This window comes from Propithecus coquereli, unplaced genomic scaffold, assembly GCF_000956105.1.
Source record: "Propithecus coquereli isolate 6110/MARCELLA unplaced genomic scaffold, Pcoq_1.0 Scaffold30, whole genome shotgun sequence".
Taxonomy (NCBI): Eukaryota; Metazoa; Chordata; class Mammalia; order Primates; family Indriidae; genus Propithecus; species Propithecus coquereli.
The window spans coordinates 2,117,066-2,139,555 of NW_012148619.1; the positions used below are offsets into that span (position 1 = coordinate 2,117,066).

General features: G+C 47.0%; 1 protein-coding gene across 13 annotated transcripts in view; it reads right to left on the reverse strand.

Moving 5' to 3' along the window:
* CD44 (CD44 molecule (Indian blood group)) overlaps positions 1-10,796 on the reverse strand; it is an 83,176-nt gene extending 72,380 nt beyond the window's left edge. For all 13 annotated transcript variants that reach the window (XM_012649622.1, XM_012649621.1, XM_012649619.1 and 10 more), the window contains exon 1: positions 10,514-10,796. In XM_012649622.1, the coding sequence (XP_012505076.1) occupies positions 10,514-10,580 (67 nt within the window). In that variant the 5' untranslated portion in view covers positions 10,581-10,796. The remainder of the gene's footprint in view (positions 1-10,513) is intronic.
* Positions 10,797-22,490: the final 11,694 nt, after the last annotated feature.

Genomic DNA, 22,490 nt, shown 5'->3' on the forward strand with positions numbered 1-22,490 from the left:
AGTAAGGGAAAGACCTTGCTCACTGTCACCCTGTGACTGAGATAGAGAAATGCCAAACCTCTGCCGGCCACAAGTGGGTTCTCACTTCTACAATATTATGTCTGTATGATTAGCTGGAGATACAGATGGCTGAACCATATTCAGCAATAATTGAGGGCATCGCATATGACACGAGACCTGAACCCGTCTGGGATTCTATTTCAATGAATGGTCAGTGGACTCCAGATGGGTATGAAATGGGTACAACCAGAATGGGCTGTGATCTGACTGAGGACTTTCACTAACTGATAGAAGGCCAGGAACCAGACAGGGGATTTAGCCTTTGACCCACTCTGATAAACTTCTAAGTAATGCAATCTTCATGGCTTCTTTTTTTTTGCCCCCCTGAGCAAGAGTCTCTCTGTTTTATGAATAAAAAAAAAAAATCTTAGTGGGAGTCTGAAAAGCTCTCAGTAGAAGCAGCAACTCACCATCTCACAGGCCTGCCTTGCTCAGTGCCTTGATTGGGTTTTGTGTATATATAACAATATATATATTTGTTCTTTTGTTTTGTTGTGTTCTCAGATTCCCAGGCTCCCCTAGCTGCATAGGATACTAGAACTAATCCTCTAAGGGTGACTTCTAGTATCCTATGCTGAATATTGTGTTGAATATCCTTTGGCTGAATATTGTGTTTCATTTTGCACCAACATGTTGCAGGGGGTCCCTTGGAGAAGGAGACCTCCAAAGTGCTCGTGAAGCTCTGAGTGTGAAGGGTACAATCTTTTCCCTCCAGGGGTTGGTTTTTCTGGCCACTTGAAGAAATGTTTTTTAAAGTACAGTGTGAAGTAAAGAGTATTGCATTCAGATCCTGCAGGTAATCCCAGGACTGGTTTTCTGTAGTTTTAGCTTTGTGACTGGGACATGTTGCTAACTTCTCTGGCCAAAGTCTCTTCATCTTCCCACCCCACACATGCTGAGAGGATTCAGTGGAGTACTATGAGCAAAGCGCTTTGTCCCTAGGAGTTGCTCCTGCCCATTGGAGTTTACAGTGTAATTGGGTCCACATGGTTGTTCCTGGCATGGATGAATAATTCACTTCTGACATTTAATGCAAACCAGGGATCACATTTTTTGACACTGCATTATAGTAGTTTTATGTTCTTCTTTCCATTAGTTTTTATGAGGCTTAGGTGTTAGTACTCCCACAGAGTGGTAGATTTATAGAACACAAGGGCTGGAAAGGACTTTTACAGACCAACCAGAATCCCACACTCTCATTTTACACATGGAAAAATGGAGGCAAATTAGGGGTGAAATGATTTGCTCAACAGCATGTATTGAATCAGTAATAGAAAGAAACTACAATATAATGTAAATTTCTATTCTTGGGACACCTTCTATATGCCAGACATTCTGCTTTAGACATTATGTGCTAAATATATTGTTCTAGACACTTGACACATGCAACTGCCCGAGCTCACACACTGCTCTTAGGTGGCCAGGGAAGTAACCAAGCAGAAGTCCGTCTCGTGTCTTTGCCCTTACACCTTCCACATGGCTCTCCTCCAAAGCCAAACCTCCTCATTCCCATCATGCCTCACCAAACATCTGATTACATGGAGGTGATCTTCCATCTGGAAGGTTTTTAAACTATTGACTGAAAAAAACAACTCCCCTTTTATTCTTTTAAAATAGTGACCAAAAAGCCAACATCTTTTCTCTGAGTATTATTGAGAACTTGATTTTGAGATTTGGGTTTTTTTTGTTTGTTTGTTTGTTTGTTTTATACATGACCTAAGATTGGAACTAAGAGGTGAGACAAAGAGGCAGCCAGACCTATAGGAAATCAAGATCCCTTTTCTACTCGACAAAATGTCTCGAGTGCTAAACCTCCGCTGCTTTGCCTGACATTTCAAACCTCAAGAAAGATCCACACAAACTGGAGAGAGTGCAGAGAAAAGAAATTTCAAAGAAGTTTGAGGATCACTACAAGAGGCAATAAAAGAAAAAACAAAAAAGATTTTGTATGGAACAGAAAGAAAAAAACGATGAAAAAGAATCAGCCAGCACCTACAAAAATCACAAAAAATAAATGGTGGAGATGGCTTTGCCAGCCAGTCTAGAAATGTTATCCATTCAGTCAGCCATCCAAATATTTACTGAGCAACTACTATAACTGGGGAACTGTGATGAGAGATGGGATCCTCGTGAACAGAAAAATGTACATAAGGTGTGGGCTTTTCCCTAAGGAGTCAATATGCTCATTGGCAAAAGAGAACAGATAGCCATTACAGCTCGCAGGCATCCCTCCAACTTCCTCTTTGTAAATGGACATGTGTTTGTGGAGTTTTTATGAATGACCAAGGGCAACAACTAGTAAGCAAGAGGAGAAAGTAAAAGTCACTTAGGAGAGCCTACAGGGATGTGCCTGACCTCTAAGGCCGATACTGTGAAGACAGCCAGTCCCACCACAGAGGACCGACTGCAAAGACAAACTTCTGGGAAGGAGATTTCTTCCCCAAACTTTACCCTCCTCTGCATGACCAGTACTCTTGTGGGTTACCTGAACTCCCATCCTCTCCCTGCAGGCAGGTGAGGGCCCTGCAACTCACCGGTGGCTGTGGGGCTGACTCGGAGACATCAGCTGGTGTCCTGCAGACCGCAAGATGGAGCTTAGCTCCACTGGATTCTACTTTTTGGACTGGGACACTCAGCAATGGCAACATTTGTGAATGGCACAGAGTAGACACTCATTTAATGCGTTTAGAATGTACAAAGGCTGCAGTCAGTGGCCTGGGCAGAAACAGCCTTCTAGGCCAAAGGCAGCAGACCACGCATGGGCTGCATGGCATTGCTCACTTCTTCCTGGCATCTTAATGTGCATAATGGTGAGCATCTGTGTAGAGGCTTTGCTGTCACCACACTACTGCCTTGGAGAAGTAGGAGAAGATGCTGTCTAGCTCCATGATTGGAGCATGGGTCCTTCTAGAAGGCACTGCTTAAGTGCAAAGAGATGCAGTGAAATTGAAACAGATGGGGAATCTGGGATGAGTTCCTGTCCCAGGCCAAAGGCCCAGGTCCCCTCCTATAAACTGAGTCAGATGTCCCCTGGGGGCTTTGTCTCCTTGCTTCCTGGGTGGCTTGTTTCTCAGCCAGGGCCACCCAGAGGAAGCCCTCTTACTCCCCGCTGGGCCAAACACAAGCCTGGTCATCTGGTTAAGCTAGGGCCGAGAGAAGGGTTACAGCACACTTCTAGCTTTTGCCAAATTCCTTGTGCCCTGGATGTGTGTAGCCTGACTCCTGACAGCCTCCTCTCTCAGTTTCCCTCCCTCACCCATCAATTCTAGCTGGCAGAAAGAAGGCCCTAGGACCAAGGACCCTTGAGCAGAGTGCAAACATTTTGCTGCTATTCAATTGGCTCATTTCCCAGTCAAAGTCCTAGATGATGGAGAATACCAACCAGCAACACTCACTTTCATCCAGGTGACAAATAATGACGTGGCGATGAACAAACAACTCAAGCCATCGTCTCTTTCATCCCTACGCCTCCCCCCCCCCGCCAACTTCCTATCACATAGAAGACAGCAGTGCTATTCAGGGCTTGGAATGAGTGAGCTGCTCAGAATATAAATTGGAGGGAGTTTCCAGAACAACCTTCTCCTTCATTTTTGCAATTCCAGCCCCCAGCTCTGACATCACATTTTAAAAAGGAAGAAGGCGAAACCAGCTCTGCATGATGATCCCACACACAACCAGATTCTGAAATGGAGTCTTTAAAAACAACAGGAGTACTAGCAGGTATAATCATGCGAGTGTCTGGGGTGCCCTGACATCTTAATATACCACGAGAAGTACTGTCCTGCAGTGACTGAGAACATGACTGTATCCAGACCTCCCGAATCCCAGCCCCATCACTTACCTGCTGTGTGGCCTTAGGCAAGTTACTTAAATTCTCAGTGCCTCTGTTTCCTCACATGTAAAAGAGGGATAATAATAGCACTGCCTTCACGAGGTTGGTGTTTACATTAAACAGGTTAGTATACAGGGAATGATTAGGAAGGTGCTGGCACGTACCATGGTATAAGTGTGCACTATTATTAGTAATAGTGGTGATGGTTTCTCAGAACATACAACTAGCTGCAAACAGCAAGCACAAAAGGCACAGGATCTCGCAAAAAAAGGAAAAAAGATGAACTTTTTCAGGCCCTGCCAAAGGAGACTTGCAATGACACCCTCTCAGATGCTCAGAATTACTCTGGTCTATGTGAATAATCTTTCTCCCCCACTGGAGTTTTGCAATTAACCTTTACTCTCAAAAGCTGAAGACTTAAGGAAAGGTTTTGGGACCTGAGTTTTGCAAATCACCTCCTTGGTGATTCAGCCCCTCCCCACCCACTTGGGATCTGTCTGCCCACACTTGCACTTAGGAGGGACACTTGCCTCAGGAGGACACACCCAGACACCCAGTGCACCCTAAACTTGGGGAGATCTGGCTCTGTGAGTTTGTGCTTCCCCACCTCCCCTCCAAAAAACATTCACCCCCTCGTTCTGTGTTTGTCTCCCTGTCCCTCAAGGCTCGCTGGGCATACGATCCTTGGGAAGGCAAGACCTGACCCAGTTATGGGCAATTTCACACTTGGGAGAATCCATGGAGAGGAGACACCGTTTGCCGTTGCCAGCGTGGGTCCCCATCAGCTGGCAGGCCTCCTGCAGACTTGGCCCTGGAGGAGCGGCAGCAGCACCAGGCCAGATAGCAGTCTGATAATTACCCAAAGAGACCCACCAACTAGGAAAGGGTCTCCTGTGAAACACTCCTACTTCTCCCCCAGCTGCCAGCACCTTGCAGACGCAGGCCCCGGGGGCTGGAAGAGCGTGGGCCTCTCACCCAATAACTCCAACCTCATAGTGGCATCTCCAAAATAACTAGAACTCCAAGCTGGCTGCTGCTGGGGAGTATTTTATTCTGAGGCTTAAATTTGGGGTTAGTGTCATCATCCTGCCTTCTCCCACTCCCTTCTCGGCCCAACTATCTAATAACCCTGTCCTTAGACAGCCGTCCCCAACTGTCACAGCAAGAAGCCACCAAAGCCACAAATAGGTGGGTGAGTCCCCTATTTGGGCAGCCCAAACAGGAGCCCTGTGGTGGGCAGCTGGCAAGCCAAGGGCCCTCCTCGGCCCTGCCCTGAACAACACATTTGTCACCACCGTTACCACGTATACATAAACATATTTGCATCTCAGCTCTACTGACCAGTGTGCTTCCAGATATATTTCTAAATTCTAGACATTCGTTTCAGTTCAACAGTTACTTGTCACAACTAGGGACAACCATCAGGATCTCGGAACAGAAAAATAAATGAGATACAATCCTCGATGTCAGGGGGGTCCCCGAGAGAGAAGGGGCTCCCCCTTCTCTTGCTGCAGAAGACAGACAAGAGAAGCTATGTCGGGTTTTGGCTTGTTGTTGCTGTTTTCCCCCCGAGGGGTGTGAAAGTCTTTGGTGCTCCTTGGTACCACCAGCTCCCACCACACCCACATATAGGTTCAGGTGCACAGATACTTACAGGCACACCTGCCCCGTGTGTACGTCCACATCTAGCAAACAGGAATCTAATACTTGGCTTTTCCTTGTACTTCACGCACTCAGGTGATCAAGAAATGGACAGCAGAGGACTAGTCAATATTTCTCTCCAAAGTCCACACTTTCTGAACCAAACATCCCTTTAATCAACACCAGATTCATTAAGAATTTAGAAAGACGTGAATTTCTTTATGTAAAAAGCCTTACAAAGTGTTTGACTTCTAATCACATGAAACCATGCATCTATTTGTAAACTATATATATATATATATATATGTATGTATATATGCACATTTAGTCAAAATAATACTATGTGCCAATTGACAGAGTATTTGCATGTTCAAGACCCTGGCTGTCCCAGAGAATGGGGGACACCCAAGCACTGTATCCATGCCAAGCCAGACTCCTGAACCACGAACTTTAGAAAGCGCCCCTCCCGGTACTCAGTTAGGCTGGCTTTTCAAACCCTGTTGGGCAGCTGTGAGGGAGTACGCTTTTTAAAAAAAAAAAATTTCAACCTGGTAAGTGGAAGTAGAAGGAGGTAGAAAGGTAGAAGGCGCCAGCCTACTCTGGTAATTCTAAAGAAAACTGTGTCCTTCCCATTCAAGCAGGGACACAAAGGAAATTGAGTCATCAGCCTCATGCTGTGCAAACCCCTAGCTTTTCTCTCCCAGGCAGAAAACATCCCCTTTGAAAACTACACTGTGCCTGGCAGCATCTGCCACCTGCTTCAGCTCAGTCTTTCACAAGAACCACTTCCCGTTCAGGCTCTGGGTGGCGTCGGCAAAGACAGAGGTGCTGGGGAAATAAAATTGCAGCCCATATCTTGTTCCCAGCCCCAGCCCCAGCCAGGAGGGACTGCTGAAGAGGCCCAACTTACCTCCCACCACCCCCTCTCCATCAGGGGACCCCAGTCTGGAAGCCTCTGACACCGCAGACTGATCCGAAACCTCACTTGGGTGGCCATGTGTTCCCCAGAGCTGCACACTGGTTTGAGCTCAAGACCCTTGACTTTTGTAGCAAACCATACCAGCCCCCTGCCTGGGTCCTCAGGACTTTCCCCCACGGGGGACACACACAACCTGCGACGGAGCACGTGATGAGGGGGCTTGCTGGGTCAATGCATCTGAAACTCTTTCAGGGGTCAGCGTGAGAACCTCTGGAGGCCTCTTTCCTAATTTTCAGGCGGAGGGCATTGCCCTAACTTGTCTCTTAGACAAGGAACAGCCTCTCCCTTTTCTCCAAGCCTGCAAATGAGAGCATGTCTAGAAGGGCAGCTGGACTCTGATAAGGGAATTGACTTATTTTAATAACAAATAATTTGGTTGACATCTCTGACAGCTGTGGCCAAGCCTGGGAAGAGACAGGGCCAGAGAAAGGCAGGGCACCAAGAGGCCACAGCCTGCCAGGGGTGGAGAGAGAAGCCACTCATGCGAGGCTTCACTTATACTGGCCACAGGGCACAGGGAGGGTGGGAGAACCATGCACAATTTCCAAAGTCCTCCAGAGGCAACGTGATAAATGTACGGAGCGTAGACAGTGGAGTCTAACATGGAAGGATGTTAGACAACCGGGAAATCCCAGCTCCACCACCAGGTCCTTGGGCAAGTGATGCCACCTCCCAGGGCTGCCGTCAGGCTTATATAAGATGACCCGTGCTAACCCCTGGCTTTATGCCTAGTATAGTTGGTGCTCACTAAGTGTTATTTCCTAGGGACTTAGGGCCCTGCTTTACACAGGACCGATGGTACAGTAGCAGTGTCAGGCTTTTAAAATGTGGGTGCTCCTAACCTTCCAGTGATGTTCCAGGCAGTGTTAGAAGCCTCAGAGAATCTTTCTCAAGCATCAACTTTGCTTTATGGTAAGAAATATATATCCTTATGCTTATATTAAACTCAAACTGAGTATATTGTGGAGTAAAATATAAAATTGTAATGAGTGTGTAAGACAATATTTAAGGTGTGAGCAGATGCCGTTACCCCCGTAGACACACCCTCCCCACCCACTATAGCGGGTAGAGGTGGGGGTCCCACAGTCCTGGATGATAGGGCTATATCAGAGACCGAACTGTATGAAAAATATCCTGCCCTAGCACTCTAACAAGTCTCAGAGAGCTGTCCCTAGTTCTTCTCTTTCAGGGTGTGTTTCCTTCTTGGGAAAAAGAAGGGGTTTTTCTAAACGATCCTTACAGTCCTGATCTCTGAGTCTATGACAATGAGTCAGGAAATACTTCCTGAATGAATGGAAGGAGATCTGTCATAAACTAAGAAATTTCATGCTGTCCAGCATGCTCCTGTGTGGGGCAATTTGGAAGAAAACGGAACTTTTTCCTACTGGCTGCCAGCCTCCACCACACGGACCTGTCACCATGCCTTTGCAGGAAGTAGACGTCCAATGCGCAAAAGGGGAATAACTGAATTACTTGATGCTAACCTTGGCATGGATGGGGCTTTGCTTCCTGGCGTCTTCACGTGGGGAAACACAGCCAAAACTCTAACTCCCTGCAAGGGGAGGAGTCTCTAATGCTCAGCGGGACCAGAAAGGCGGGTGCCACCCCCAGGCCCCAGGGCTCTCAGATATTCCCCTATTTCTCAACGCTAGGGGGCAATTCCCTAGTGATGATCTCTAGCCCACAAAAAGAAGGAGATACATGCATGGAGGACTCACCCCCTCTACCCTTTCTACCTAGGGCCACTTTCTTCCTCTTGCACAAGACACCTAATTCAAGATACCTGTTATCCAACTCAGAGTTCCTGGGTCCAATGTAACTACAACTGAGCATTTCTCTACTTTTTGCTTTCCTATACAAAGATTGGACCCTTCCTTCCTCCCCCAGACCTTGCTCCTTTCCAAAGTTTCCTCGTGGTCTTCTAGAGCCCACCGCTCCCCAGAATGAGGTTACAACAGTTCCTTTCCTTCCCCACTCCTCTTTCTTCTCCCACCCCCACACCCCACACCTGCCCAGCCCTAAACCCAAGTCATGTCTCCTTTCCAAGTCTCAGTTCCTTCCAAACAACTTTACAAGCACATGAAAGCTGGCAGTTATCGCTACCGGCACTTCGTTATGCTTCTTCCAAATGATTCTGCCCAAAGATACCACAGACACTCAGGGTCAGAGTGAGGCAGGGGTGAGCCTGCTGGTCTCTGGGAAAACCTCAAGGGTTAGGACAGCACCAAATATGTGGGGGTGGGGGGCCTTTAGAAGAATCAGGGAGACAGGTTGTAAAGAGTCAGAAATCTCAGAGACAAAGTAGAAGTCCGCACTGATAGGTAACACACAAATAAACTTCCCTAGAGGCCACAGGGAAACCACCATGGCCTCTCTTCTTAAAGGCCAGGCTCAGGGCTCTCTCTGCTCTTGAGTCACCCTCTTCTTTCCCATCCTGAGTGTTTCCGCCTTCCAAGGGCCTGTTCGAACTCCAGTTCCCTTAGGAAGCCTCGCCTGAGGTCCTCCAGCACCTCGCCTTCCCCAAAATCCGTTCTGAGTTTGCCCATCCCGTACGGTCTAACAGATTCTGACTAAGCCTAGACTTTGCAACCCAGTGGACCTGGGTCCACACCCAGCACACTCCTGGCTGCGTGAACACTGGCAAGTCACTTAACCTCTCTGAGCCTCAGTTTCCCTCCTGTAAAACAGACCTAATAACAGGACACCTCTCACTGGGCCATTCTGAAAGTAAAATGAGACGCCACATGTAAAGGATTTAGCATAGCGCTTGGCGCAGTGAAAGTGCCAGTAAATGGTAGCCAGTGCTGTTATTGCTACAACTATCATTATTCCTTCTGCTTCAGGAATCTAAATCCCAGATGCCCAGATCCCCACCTAGCTCAGTAGCCGTGTGGGACTGTGTGTTTTGCTTTCTTGTTACCCCCCAAAACTGGGTTTAATAAATACTTGTTGAGTAGAATTAACTGTAGGCTGATCTGCTTTAATGACCCAGCTGGCACTTCTTAAAAGAAAAATTAATTTTGCTAGCGATAAGCCAATCGGCCATGTAATTATCTGTACATACAGAAACAAAGAAAGGGAACCGCTGGGGTTGAGCCACGCTAGAACACCTCACCGGCGGCCCCTCCCCTCCACAGCCATGGAAAGGCGCCCACCCTGTTTGGATGTGATACTGGAGCCCCAGCTCCAGGGTCCCTGATGTTGCCCTGGTGTGAGATTCCCCTCCCGGCTCCGAGGCTGCCAGGCAGGGAACATGAGCCACCGCACTGTTTGGATTTCCCCAAACTGATTGGCAGAAACAGGAGGTTGCAAGGACTGAGCAGCTGGCCTGGTCTTGCCCTCCTGTTCATACTCTCTGCCCCAGGCGGAAACCTCATGGAGACCCAGGGCCTCAGCGCAGAGCTGGTTCAGGTTCCCACAGGCTAAGGTGGTCAGTGACAGGGAGGAGTAGACTGTAAGCTTTGGAACCCAGGCTCAGTGGGGAGCCGCGAGGATCAAGGACCCCTTTCTGGAAAGTCCATTGCCACCGCTCTTACACATGCACTTCGAGCCCCTCTGCGGCCACCTTGCCAACAGCCCCCACCCCTGTCCCAGCCCCGGCTCCAGCCCCGGTGCCTGCCCCGCCCAGCTCTGCCCTGCTGGCCACCGCCCCTTGGGCACCGGAGCCTGTGAGTCCGGACACCGAGCGCGCGCATCCAGGAGTACAGTTACTTTCTGCCATGTGCTCCAGCTCCAGCCACCTCACCCAAAACTGCGCGCCGCAGCCTGCCCGGCAAACTTTCTCTTTTCCTTTCAACGAAACAGTGCTTCCCACCGACAAACGCTCCAACAGCTTAGCGCAAATCGCCAACTGCTTTCCGGAACGCAACACACGTCGCTCGTCGCCCACTTGACTTCGGTCCCCCAGGGCCAGGGCCGGCTTAGCCTGTGGGGCTGCCGCGGCGCCCGGGCTGCGCACCCCTGGCACCCGCTCCCGCCGCCCGGCTGCGGCGGGCACTCACCGATCTGCGCCAGGCTCAGCTGCACGAGGCAGAGGCCCCAGGCTGCGCGCCACCAAAACGTGTCCATGGCGTCGGGGCGAACCGAGAGAGCGAGCGAGCGCGGAGGAGGGTCCCGGGGCGCGGGGCGGGGGCCGGCGGACCGAACCTGTCGGAGGCTGGGGTCCGCTGGGCAATGAGGCCGCCTCGGAAGTTGGCTGCAGTTTTTATTCGAGGGTTGAAAGAGTGACCTAAGACGGAGGGAGGGAGCGAGCTAAGGACACACCCAAGCGAGGGGGCTGTGACTAAGCAGCCGGCAGAGGTTTAAAGACGTACCAGCCCTCCTTCGCGCTGCCCCTCGGCCCCCGCCCGTCTCCCTACCGAGACCGGGAACCTGGCAGCCGGGGCGGGCGCCGGGAGGGCTTGGGGGGACCCTGCCTCCGAGCGCCCACCGGCCCGCGCGCCCCGGGACACGCCCGCAGCTGGGAGGGTGGCCTCAGCACGGAGGATGACAGAGTCCGAAAACCTCGCCCCGTTGTGTTCAGCCTCCCGCCTCTCCCTTCCCGCTAAATTTATCTTTGAACCCGGCTGGAGAGTGATTCGCCGGGTTTCCCAGGCAGCTGGATATCCCGGGAGAGGAGCTGGGAAGGGGCGAGGTCCTGCGCTGGATGGTGGCGCTTCCCTGCCCGCGCTGGGGAGTGAGGGGTGGGGAGCTGGTAATTCGTCCCAGGGGAGGGAAGGAGAGCTCATTCCTCTTCCCCTCGCAGAGAAGGGAAGTCCACATGGCTTGGGCGGATTTTTGCTTCTTGTCACACGACTGCTGGGGAAAGCTAGCCATGGACAGTCATGGGGCTGGTATTTGGCTCCACTAACCCATGTGTTCCTCCGGTCCCAGGCTGGCACCTCTGTCCATACACCCACGCACATACTCATTCATCCTCCCAAATAGCTATCCATCCTCTGGTCCGCTCATTATCCACTCACATCCATCCATCTTCCATTCATCCATTAATCCAACCACAGAACCTTTCATCCAACCACCTATCCTTCCATGCAGCCTACTATACTACAACTTATCCATCATTCCATACACGCTATTCCACATCTCTTTATAAAGCTGCATCCACCATCCTCTTCTCCACCCACCCACTAGCGGTTCATTGATGTATCCACTCGGCTCCCATCCACCCATCATCAACATATCCACCCATCGTTTAATCCGTCCTCTCATCCACCCACACATTCGTCTACTCTTTCTTGCTCCCATTTATACTCCTTTCTGTGTAAACGTTAATCTGTTTTTCTCTATCTGTTCTACCCGGTAGATGTCAAAGAGGGCAGGGGATTGCAATATTTTTCGGGGGAAGCATTTTGAGTTTGAAAAATCATGCTTTGAATCATAATCCCATATCTACCTTATAGGTAGATGGGTATAGATATAGATACTATGGTAGATACATAGGTATAGATACTATGGTTTAATATTTGGAAATCAAAAGCAGTATTTATTTTTAACGTGAACTACTGAAAAGTTAAGTCTGCATGGACTTCTTGCCTGGCAAGTTACACAGAAAATGAAAGTGGTTAGCAGTGGCTGTGGCGCAACCCCGAAGGAACCACACCAGAATTTCCAAAGGAAGGTAAGATTTTGTTACTTATGGAAAGAAATCAGAAAATTGAGAGAAATGCACCCAGCCATCCACCCACCCATTCATTCATCAAACATATCCAGAGGAATCAGGATAAATAAGGCCTGGCCCCATCTTCAGGAACCTCCCACCCTAGTAGGGAATCAGACTCACAAGTAGACTGTTCCCACACAACGTGAAATATGCTGCAAAATATGTGCGTTATCAGTCCTGGAGAAGGGAGTCACGCTTTTTCCTGGGGAACACCAGGGAGGCTTCGCAGGGCAGGTGATATTTGAGCCAGGTGTCGAAGGAGGAGGGAGAATTCTTCAGATGAGACTTCAGGGACTAGTCATCCGCAGGGAGTACTCTGCAGAGCTGAGTAGCAAGGATGCAGGAGCCAGAACATGTGCGTCCAAACCCTGTCATGGGTGCTTACTAATTGTGTGGCCTTGACTAAGGCAATAAGCCTTGATTTCCTCAAACATAAAATGGGCTTAATAATAAATATTAATAGTATCTACCTACTTCACAGAATTAGTGAGGATTAAATGACTCAAAAGTCCTGTATATATTAAGCAGTAGATATATGTGTATATATGCATATAATAAGCACTATATATGTTTCCTATAGTTACTAAAAGCAAAATTGTATGTTGGCATAAAAAAGTGAAAGAACATGGCTTGTTCAGAGAATGGAGAGCAATTTGGACTGACCTGAACATTAGAGCAGATGACGAGGCTGGAAGGGCGATAGCAAGACATGAGAATATAGAGGTGGAGGGGCAGAGGGGACAGGCTGTGAACTATGCCAGGGAGTCTGAACTTGACCCTGTGGGAAATAAGGAGCCAATGTAAGTTTTTAAAATTATTATAATAATATTATTATTGTGTTAAAATACACATAATATCAAAATTACCATCTTACCCATTTTAAAATGTATAATTCAGTGGCATTTAGTACTTTCATAATGTTGTGCAACCACCACCAATGTTTGGTTCAATGTAGGTTTTCAGTTGGGGAGATACTGTTTGACTACAGACTGCTCCTCTTGCGTTTTTCAGGCAGCGTATTTGGGACTAACAGATCACTGTCTGGACCTACTGCCCAGCCACTCAGCGGCTGGCATGCCATGACTCAAGGGGTTCCCTGTCTGAAACAAAGCCAGTTCCTCTTACCCCTCACTTGAGGAGCAGACACTTTGAAAATGCTGTCAGGAGCAGGAAAGAATTGTTCTGCTACTGTCTGTGATCAAGAGGATATTTTGCTGAAACAATTGGGGGCAAGCTGGCTCCCAGGTAGAGTTTCAGGCTCTAGCCATGGGAGAAACCAGCCCTGGTGGGTTTTGTGGACAAGAACATTGGGTGAGGAATGGCCTTGAACACCTCATGTGACCTCCAGGGATTTCAGATTTCTTTTCTTGGAGGAGGGAAGTGATGTAAAGTGAATAGTCGCTAGGAATAATGTTTGTTTTACTGTGTTTCATGGAACCTGGAGGTTCCTTGGAGACCCCTCAAAAGCAGGCATTGCAGTCGGAGCAAAGGCTTAGGAGTAGGCTGTTTCTCTCCTTCTCTGACCCCATCCCAACCACAGAAATTCCACTTGCATCAGTTTTATATGCAGAGTACTGCATGAAATTTCATTTTGACAAAGGAGTTTACTCTTAAAAAAATATATATAAAAACCACCAAACTAGGTCATCTCGAACCCTGGTCCCTTCTCCATTAATGCAGCAAACAATTCTGACAATGAAAGAAAAACAGGTATGAAAGTGCTTTGCAAACTATAGAGGGACATGCAAATTCTAGGGGTTGTAATTAGGATTATCCTCTCAGGGGGGAATATTTTCTCTGCCTGCTTCCCGATAGTTCAGTGAGGGGCTGAGATCCTTTGTCCCCATGCCACAAATGACTCATTTCAAATAACTGACCCAGTGACTTGCTGAGTTAGGGCCTGCGTTTGGGAATTCCTGGATCACCCCTCTCATTCACTTTCCACTCCAAATACACACCCCCCACACCATTGGTCACGCAAAGTTTCCCCCATTTGAGCCTCGATAAAGGTTAAAATCTTTAAAGGGATTAATCTTAGATGCTCAATATCTGTTTTGTGTTACACCAGCTACCTTTCTAAGCCAAGCCATGGGATGTGGGAAACTGGAAACGAGCTTGAATTGATCTGGGATGACATGAGATCACACTATTTGGAAAGGATCCAGAGTGAAATCAGCTCAGCCCAAGTCTGAGCATCCTCTCTTCCCTTTATCAGCCAGTGACTTAACCTCTGGGAGTTTCCGTCATCCCAGCCATGAAACGAGGGTAATAAGACCTTTCCCGTAGTTTGTTATGAGTAGTAGGTGAAAGAGAGCATCGAGACCTTTTATTGGGGTGCTTGCCTCATGGTGGGACTCAATGACCCATCAACCTATAAGCTACCTAAGAGCGGGGACATAGCTGTCTTGGGCACCAGCAGATACTCAGCTGTCAGTGCCTGACATATCCCAGTCTCTGACATACATACCATGCTCCATAAATAAGCATTCCATTTTTTCATGAAGGATTGTTATCGTTTTCCCTTCTCATCATAGGCATTTAGGGGTGTTTCAGGAATCACATGAGCTAATAGGTGGAAGCACACAGACCATTGACAATTTCAAATGCAAGCTGGGGTAATTGGTTTATGCAGACTGCAGTGGAGCCAGAGCATCGCTCACTCTGGCAGACTGGGATTTTTTTGCTGAAATATTGGGGCCTGATGGCTTCTGACTAGTACTAATAAACCTTGTTCCTCTTAAACAAAGAAATGTCAAATCTAAACCAAATGTAAGCAGGAGCATGAAGAGAAAGGCTGGAAGATCTGGGGCTGAATCATGGAATTCCAGGATTATAAATGCAGCAGGTCATGGACTCCTTTAGCGGGACAGTATTCAATTCTTTCATGGGGCTGCTTCCCAGAAAAGGAGCAATCTGGCACAGATAAAAAAAAAAAAAAAAAAAAGACCATTCTAGTTAAACTTTAACTTTAAAATAAAAAATTCATTCTTAGTTCATATTCACAGTATGAATTCCACACATGCAAATGAGCAGTGGTGAAAAAAAAACTGTCATGAAATAGCTATCAGTGAAGTCTAAATAAACCCGTATCTGGGAAGCAATCGTCACGAAAAATAAATGACCTCGAGTGACTACTCTCAAGCTAACCAAGTGTGATTACAGAGCTGAGTCTTTAGGATGAGTAAAGCTTTCAAACCATGGCAAATAAAGTAGCTATTGTGGCTGCTGCACCCTGGAAATGCCAAAAGGACAGGTGCCTCTGTGCTTTAGATATGTCCACGTCAGTCACCAAGTGGCTTTTATGCGGCCCTTTGAGGTAAAAATAATGTGCAGATAAGACCAAGTCCCGCAGTTGGATGATAACACATTGAGAAACATGAATATTTGAAGTGAGGATGAAATTTGAATTAATGGTGTGTAATTTTATGTAGCAAGCTAATTGGAAGGAAGACAAGTGAAAGAGTCTATATTTTATGCACTATTATTTAAAAGAAATGTAATTTTCTTTCTTTTAAGTACATGTAGTCACTAAAATTCTTATTTACTCCTCTTTCCACTTCATACAAAGTGGTTAGTTTAATATCTATTGGCAGGTTTTAAGGGACCTGCTTTAATAAACATTTGAGCATGATTTGTGTCGGTCACATCCATGGTTGTTATGTAAATAGTGACTAATACCCTTTGGGCTATCTAAAAATTGGTCGTTCTCTTTATTCAGTCACCATGTGACTACTGTGTGTTGAGCAAAACTTATACATTCTGGGTTCTGTCATAATTAATCATCACTACTTCATCACTACCACCCTCACCACCACCACCACCATCATCCCCACTCCCATCATCACCACCACCATCACAGCCACCATCACTACAACCATTATCACCACCATCAATGTCATCACCATCACCATCATCCCCACTCCCATCATCACCACCACCACCACCATCATCACTACAGCCATTATCACGACCATCAATGTCATCACCACCACCACCATCATCCCCACTCCCATCATCACCACCACCATCACTACAAACATTATCACCACCATCAAAGTAATCACCACCACCATCACTACAAACATTATCACCACCATCAACATCATCACCACCACCATCATCCCCACTCCCATCATCACCACCACCATCACCGCTACCACAACCAAAATGACTACCCTGAACGCTGCCACCACCACCATCATCACCAACAACAACACCACCACTAGCACCATCTATCATCACCACTAGTATTACCATTACTATCACCACAATCACCATTATCTTCAACATTGTAGCTAACAGTACTTACCACATGTCAAACCTAATGTCATTTAATTGTCACAACAGCCCTATGAAAAGTTAATTCCTATTTTATGGATAAGGAACTGAGGCATAGGAAGGTTAAATGACTAGTCCAAAGTCACATCTTCATTTTAATTAGCAGATCTTTCCTGTCATTATGAGATATAAGGATAGAAAATTGTGATTCCTTCCTAATTCTTGATCTAGCAAAAATGCAAAACCAGTGGAATCCTAATTAATCAGTATTCACTGAATTTTATTATAGTCAGTTTCTTTTTAGAAGGAAGATCTCCTTTGAAAGCTTTTGTTGGACTTGGGGAGGTGGAAAGGAGGTTGCTAAGGTAGAGGATGGAAAACGTTGATTCTCACAGCTCCCTAAAAAATCAGAATCCTAGAATAAGGCAACTTTAAAGGTATGGACTCAGACTTTGATTACTCACTAGACAATTTTAGATTTGCAAAGAACTATGCCTTGATTACCTATCGTGTCATTGGGAGACAGCTATTTAGTATGACTAGAAATGAACACCATTCTCTGTTTATAGCACCTGAGAGTTTATTCGCTGACTATACTACTCACAAGACACTGCTTAGATTATTTGCCCAAATTACAAGTTCTAGTTCCTTCTTTGAATATTGTATCCAGTTCCTGAAAAGTAGCTCCTGGCAGCCATAATTTTACTTTGTGACCCCCCCTCCATGTCCTATGGCCATGACTGACTGGACCCGGTGGTAGACACCCAAAGCAAGCCTGGCCAGAGTCTTTGTTCTTGAAATTTGGTATTACAGTGTGGCTGAACATATAAGATGAAAATTTGAAAGCTGTGGGGTAGCAATATACCTCAATGTGGATAGAAAAGCAGGAGAAAGAAAAATAAGGCAGAAGTTCTGAGAAAAGCAGAAAATATTTCTTGATCTTGAGACAGGGAATTGGCAGGTACTGCTTTAGGTACTGCCTTGAGCATTGCTTTGGGCATTGCTGCAGCATCACCTAACTGAGTCAGGAAGTCTTCAAACAAAGTTTCAGATTACCCTGATCAAAACAGGATCCAGGCAGGGCAAGTGCCAACCAGTTAGAACCAAATGGTGAAACACCGCCCCTTCCATGAATATTCCTCCTGTTGTTTAACCTATAATTAACCTGTTGGTTAAATAGAAAGGAAACAGGAATCAGGGAGCTGGTTCTCTTCTTCAGGGAGAACTCGCATAGATGTAAATCCACCATGATATGAAGGAAAATAAAAGTCTTCTAATCATCACACAGGAATTTAATGGATACCTTCTGTATACACTACATGGACAAAGCACTGAGGACAAGCCACAGATGAACAGGACCTGCCCTCTCTCCTCAGAGATTATGGTCTAGATCAAGGTTGGGAAATCGGTTGCCTTCATGAGTTCAAGAAATATTTCGTAAGCGCCTCTATGTTCCAGACACCACTCTAAGTACTAGGAATACAGCAGCACAAAAAGACAGACTAGTATTTTACTATAATCAAGGAAGAGGACAGAGGTTGCAGGGTAACTTTAATAAGGAAGACAGGGAAGGTCGGTCTGTGGAGGTGACATTTGAACCAAGCTTGCACAAAAAAGACACAGCAAATGTAAAAGTTGCAGACCAGAGTGGTGTATTTGAGGAACCGAAAAGGCCAATGTGGATGGAGGAGAGTGAACAAGAAAGCAAATAGTAGGAAACGAGATTGAAGAGGAGGGTAGAGCCCAGCTCTGGTGCACCCCTGCAGCCATGGTAAGGAGTTTGGATTTTATGCTGACTGCAGTGGAATGACTTTAGCGGGTTTCCCCTAATTTTCCAGATCTGATTAATTCGTAGTGACTGCTCAGGTCACTGTGTTGAGAAAGATTCTGAGGCCTCACTGCTCAATGGGTAAAAGTTCATGATGGATTAATAATGTACATCATGTCTGCAAGATGAGGCAACACTAATTAACAATTAATATTTGCCATGTCTGATCGTGATGGAGGATTAAGTTGTATTAGTCAAAATCGTCTGTGTGATGCTGCAGTAGCAACATTGGCAAAAGCTCAGTAGTTTAACACAATCACCCAGGTGACTTCTTGCCACGCTAAGTCAGCTGTGGGACCAGGCAACTCTCGAAAACGAATTGTCTTCCACACTCGCTGACTCTGGGGGTTTAGATCTTACGGCACTTTTCATTTTAACACAATTGCTGCAGCAGAGAAAGAGAATAGTAGACTTCCCTCTGAATGGAGATGAAAATTAAAAAAGAGAGAGAGAGACAGAGAGAGAATAGTAAAGGGCACCAGTGACTAAATGCTTCAGCTCAGAAATAATATTATACATTTCACTTCTTTTCCCAACCCATGGGCTAGAACGAGTCGCATGAACCCACCTAATTGCGTGAGGACTGAGGAAGGGTAATTCTCCCATTTGCCTAAGGGGAGAGAACAGCCTGGTGTGAGTAAGCAGTAAAAATCTGGTACATAAACAGACCTTAAAAAGTCTAGTAATACTGCTGTGCTAGATAAGGAGTAGTAAAGAATAAAGAAGTTCAAAGAGTGATGATATTGGCTCATGTCGTTAAGAAAGGCTCCATAGAGAAGGGAGTACCTGAGCCAGGTCTTGATGGATGAATAGCATTTTGTTAGATGGTCACCCTCTAGCTCAATCTTCCCCATCCCAAGCCCATTAAGCCCTCCCCTTACCCCGGCTCAACCCCATCTACCATTCTGCACGTCCCTTTAACTGGCTTTTTAGACTTGTCATTTGGATGCAATGTTATATGATGTGGAAATGCATTATTTATTTTCTGTGTAACTTAGGACAATGTACTCAACCTCTTTGAGCTTAAGGTCCTCAAGTAATGCTTTATGTAATTATCATGAAAGTTAAAGTATATAATCTAGTAATACATCTATTAACTTACCATAGAGTTTGGAATATAGCAGCATACAAACAAATAGTAATTATTGTTATTGTTGACTCACCCTTCCTTTAAATTCCATCTTCCCTTGGTTTTATAACTATTGCCCTAGCCCATCTTTCATATGAATATATGTTTCAGTATTTTTTGTCTAATTTTAGCTACCGATAAATTGACTCAACAATGTAGAATGGCTTAAACATGTGCAAATTGGCCTGGTTATGGGACCATCTCTTCGCTCGCGTTCACTGGCTAGAACCCAGTCACGTAGCCACATCTCACTGCACGGGAGGCTGGGAAATGCAGTCCTGCTGTGAGTCCAGGGGCAAGAGGAGAACGTGAAGTTGAGTAAGCTGTTGTCTTTGCTACACTCTCCACCCCCAGCTCCTCTGAGTCCTTTCCCCCATTCCCTCTCCTAATGTGGGGCTGCTCAAGTCCATTTCCTGGTCTCTGTTTCTTCACTTACTCCCTATGTCCCCCACAACCTACTTAGCCACAAACAGTGATGAGGAAGGGACATCTGGCCGACCCTCACTCAGTGAGCATGCTTCCACCTCCCAAGAGCTCCCGTTCACTCTCCTTCACACACATACACATGCATTCTACACACATGTGCACCACACACCATACACATGCACATATAGTACACACACCACGTGCATGCACATGCACCACACATGCACACCACACACACACACCACACACACATATACACACCACACAAACACCACACATATACACACCCTATACACACACACACACACACACACACACACACACACGTGCTCATGGAGCGGCTCTGACATCACCTTGGGGGAACACCCCAGTCCTGAGGGCAGTCTCCGCCATACACGAAGTGAACCTGTTCTGCCTATGGTGGGACTGGAAAGGAAGACCCCCCACACCCTGGGCATGTGGGAAATGGGAGGTGTCTGGCCCAGTCCTACATCCGGCCCACAGCACAAGTGTTGTGATGCTGGGGGGATGACAAGGCCACCATGTGGTGTCCTTCAGAGCAGGTCCTACCACCCCCTTCTCCCCTTTTGGTAGCTGATGCCCCAAAGTCTGCCATTTGAGCTGTTAAAGCCTCATCAGTCCCTTTCGCCTTTGGGTCAAAGAGTTCAGAAGATCTTTCCTTGCCAGCACGTTTGGCCCAGGGGTGGTGGATGTGGGTGACAATATGAGAACTGAGCACTCAGGAAAACCCAGAGGAAGAACCAAGAAAGAACAATGTGGCCTCGGTCCCAGTGATACCTGAGTGTGACCTTCCAAGAAGCAACCACTGTCCCCTTTCCCAGTCCAGAGGAGGCTTTGCCAATGATGGTTGGCAGCGTCCGAGTCGTCACTTGCCCTTGTTCAAGGATGGAAAACTTCCTTTACTCTGGTCTAGCATTGGGGGTTGGGGGGGTGACACCCAGCACAGAGGGCCATGTACCCCACAGACAGAGCAGCCACAGTGACATTTCCATTGTCTCATCCTGTGGAGAAACAGCCCCACACCCCAGCGCTGCACTCATCATGCGCCTCCGCTGGGTGATGTCTCCAGGATGCAGGGGACCGACAGGGATTCTACCAATTTCTCAGATAGTTTTAATCTTTCTCATCTCCCATTCTCTCTATCGTCTTTTAACTTATGTTTTTCTTCTACCTTTTTCCCTTTCTCTTTTCCCCTTCCTCATTTCTCCATCTCTTCTCGTTTTCCCTTTATTTCCTGTCTCTTGACCTGGCCACGCTCCCGCCAGCCACATGTACGGCTGTTCTCTGGGTTTATATTCACTCTCTCTTCCTCACCTTGGTCTTGCTGCTGCCTGCCCCCTCCTCGGCCTGGGGTTGTCCCTTTTTCTTCCCCCACCCACAGAGTGTCAGCTCCTGGTGGCCTGATTCAGACTTTTATGTGTTTCAATTCTCATCACACGCAATCTGGAAACTCACTCTCGGAGCAGAGCGGATGCTCTGGGCGCAGTCCTCTGGGCACCTCTCTCTTCCCTCAGAAAGGAACGCAGTGGCAGGCTTCTCTGGTGCCTGGCTGCAGAGGGAGGGAGAATGACAGGGGGCTATCTCCTGGGATGGACCTGGGCCCAGGAAATGCTTTGCTTTCTGGGGCAGAGTCGGGGGCTAAACTTACAAGGTGGGTGGTTTCAGAGAGATCCATCTCCACGGGGAGAGAAATAGAGGACAACAAAAGTGTCATTTATGGTATTGGACAGGCACTAAGAGAAGGGCTTTCTCAGAACATCTCATTTAATTCCATGCTGGAGGAATAGTATTACCACTTAAAGATAGAGAATCCGAGGATCAGAGAGGTTAAGTGGCTTGCCCACACTCACACAGCCAGGAAGCAGTGGAGCCAGGGATGGGACCCGTTCTCATGCCAAAGCCCTGTGTGTTCCATTGCAATGAGGACCTCTACGGACTGAGGAAACCAGCTAATTATACCACCTTTTTGTGTCTTAACCGTCGGAGAAAGTCTCTTACCATCCAACACCTTAGCATTTGTTTCCCTCTTCCTGCCCTTCACTCATTTGCATCTCATTTCCTCCAGAAACGCTTTTGGTGTGTATGTCTGTACCTTCCCCGTCCTGCCCCATGCGCTTCTCTGCCCACGTCTCAGTGATGTCATCAGCATCTTGGGCAAGCTCCAGAAAACCTCACCCATACCTGGACCTTCAGGATTCAAGTTGTCTGGAGTCAGAGCGAAAGTGTTCCTTCTCTATGGGATGTTTACAGGAGCCTACCTCACGACTTCAGTGTTTGCTTTAAGTTTAAAGAGACCTGAGCTCAGGAGAGGAGGAGGAGCTGGTCTGACCGTGGCCTTCGTGAAGGCCAGACTAAAATCTGCAGGTCAGATGAGGCTGAGCTGCATTTCTCCAGGGACGAAGCTCCCCCGCAAAATACCCCGTGACCCTTCTCCTCACCAAATGCACACGCAATTTCCCCTACAGCAGCCCTGAAGATCTGCTCTGCTTTTCTTGACAAGACAGTGCCTCTGCAATGTTGGAAACAACTTCGGCAGAAGGAAAAATTCACCTAGACCTACTTTTTATTAAAAAATTTTACTAAAAGTTATTTTTATTTTTGCATATTTCCTTTCAGTGTTTGATTTTTTTTTTTTTT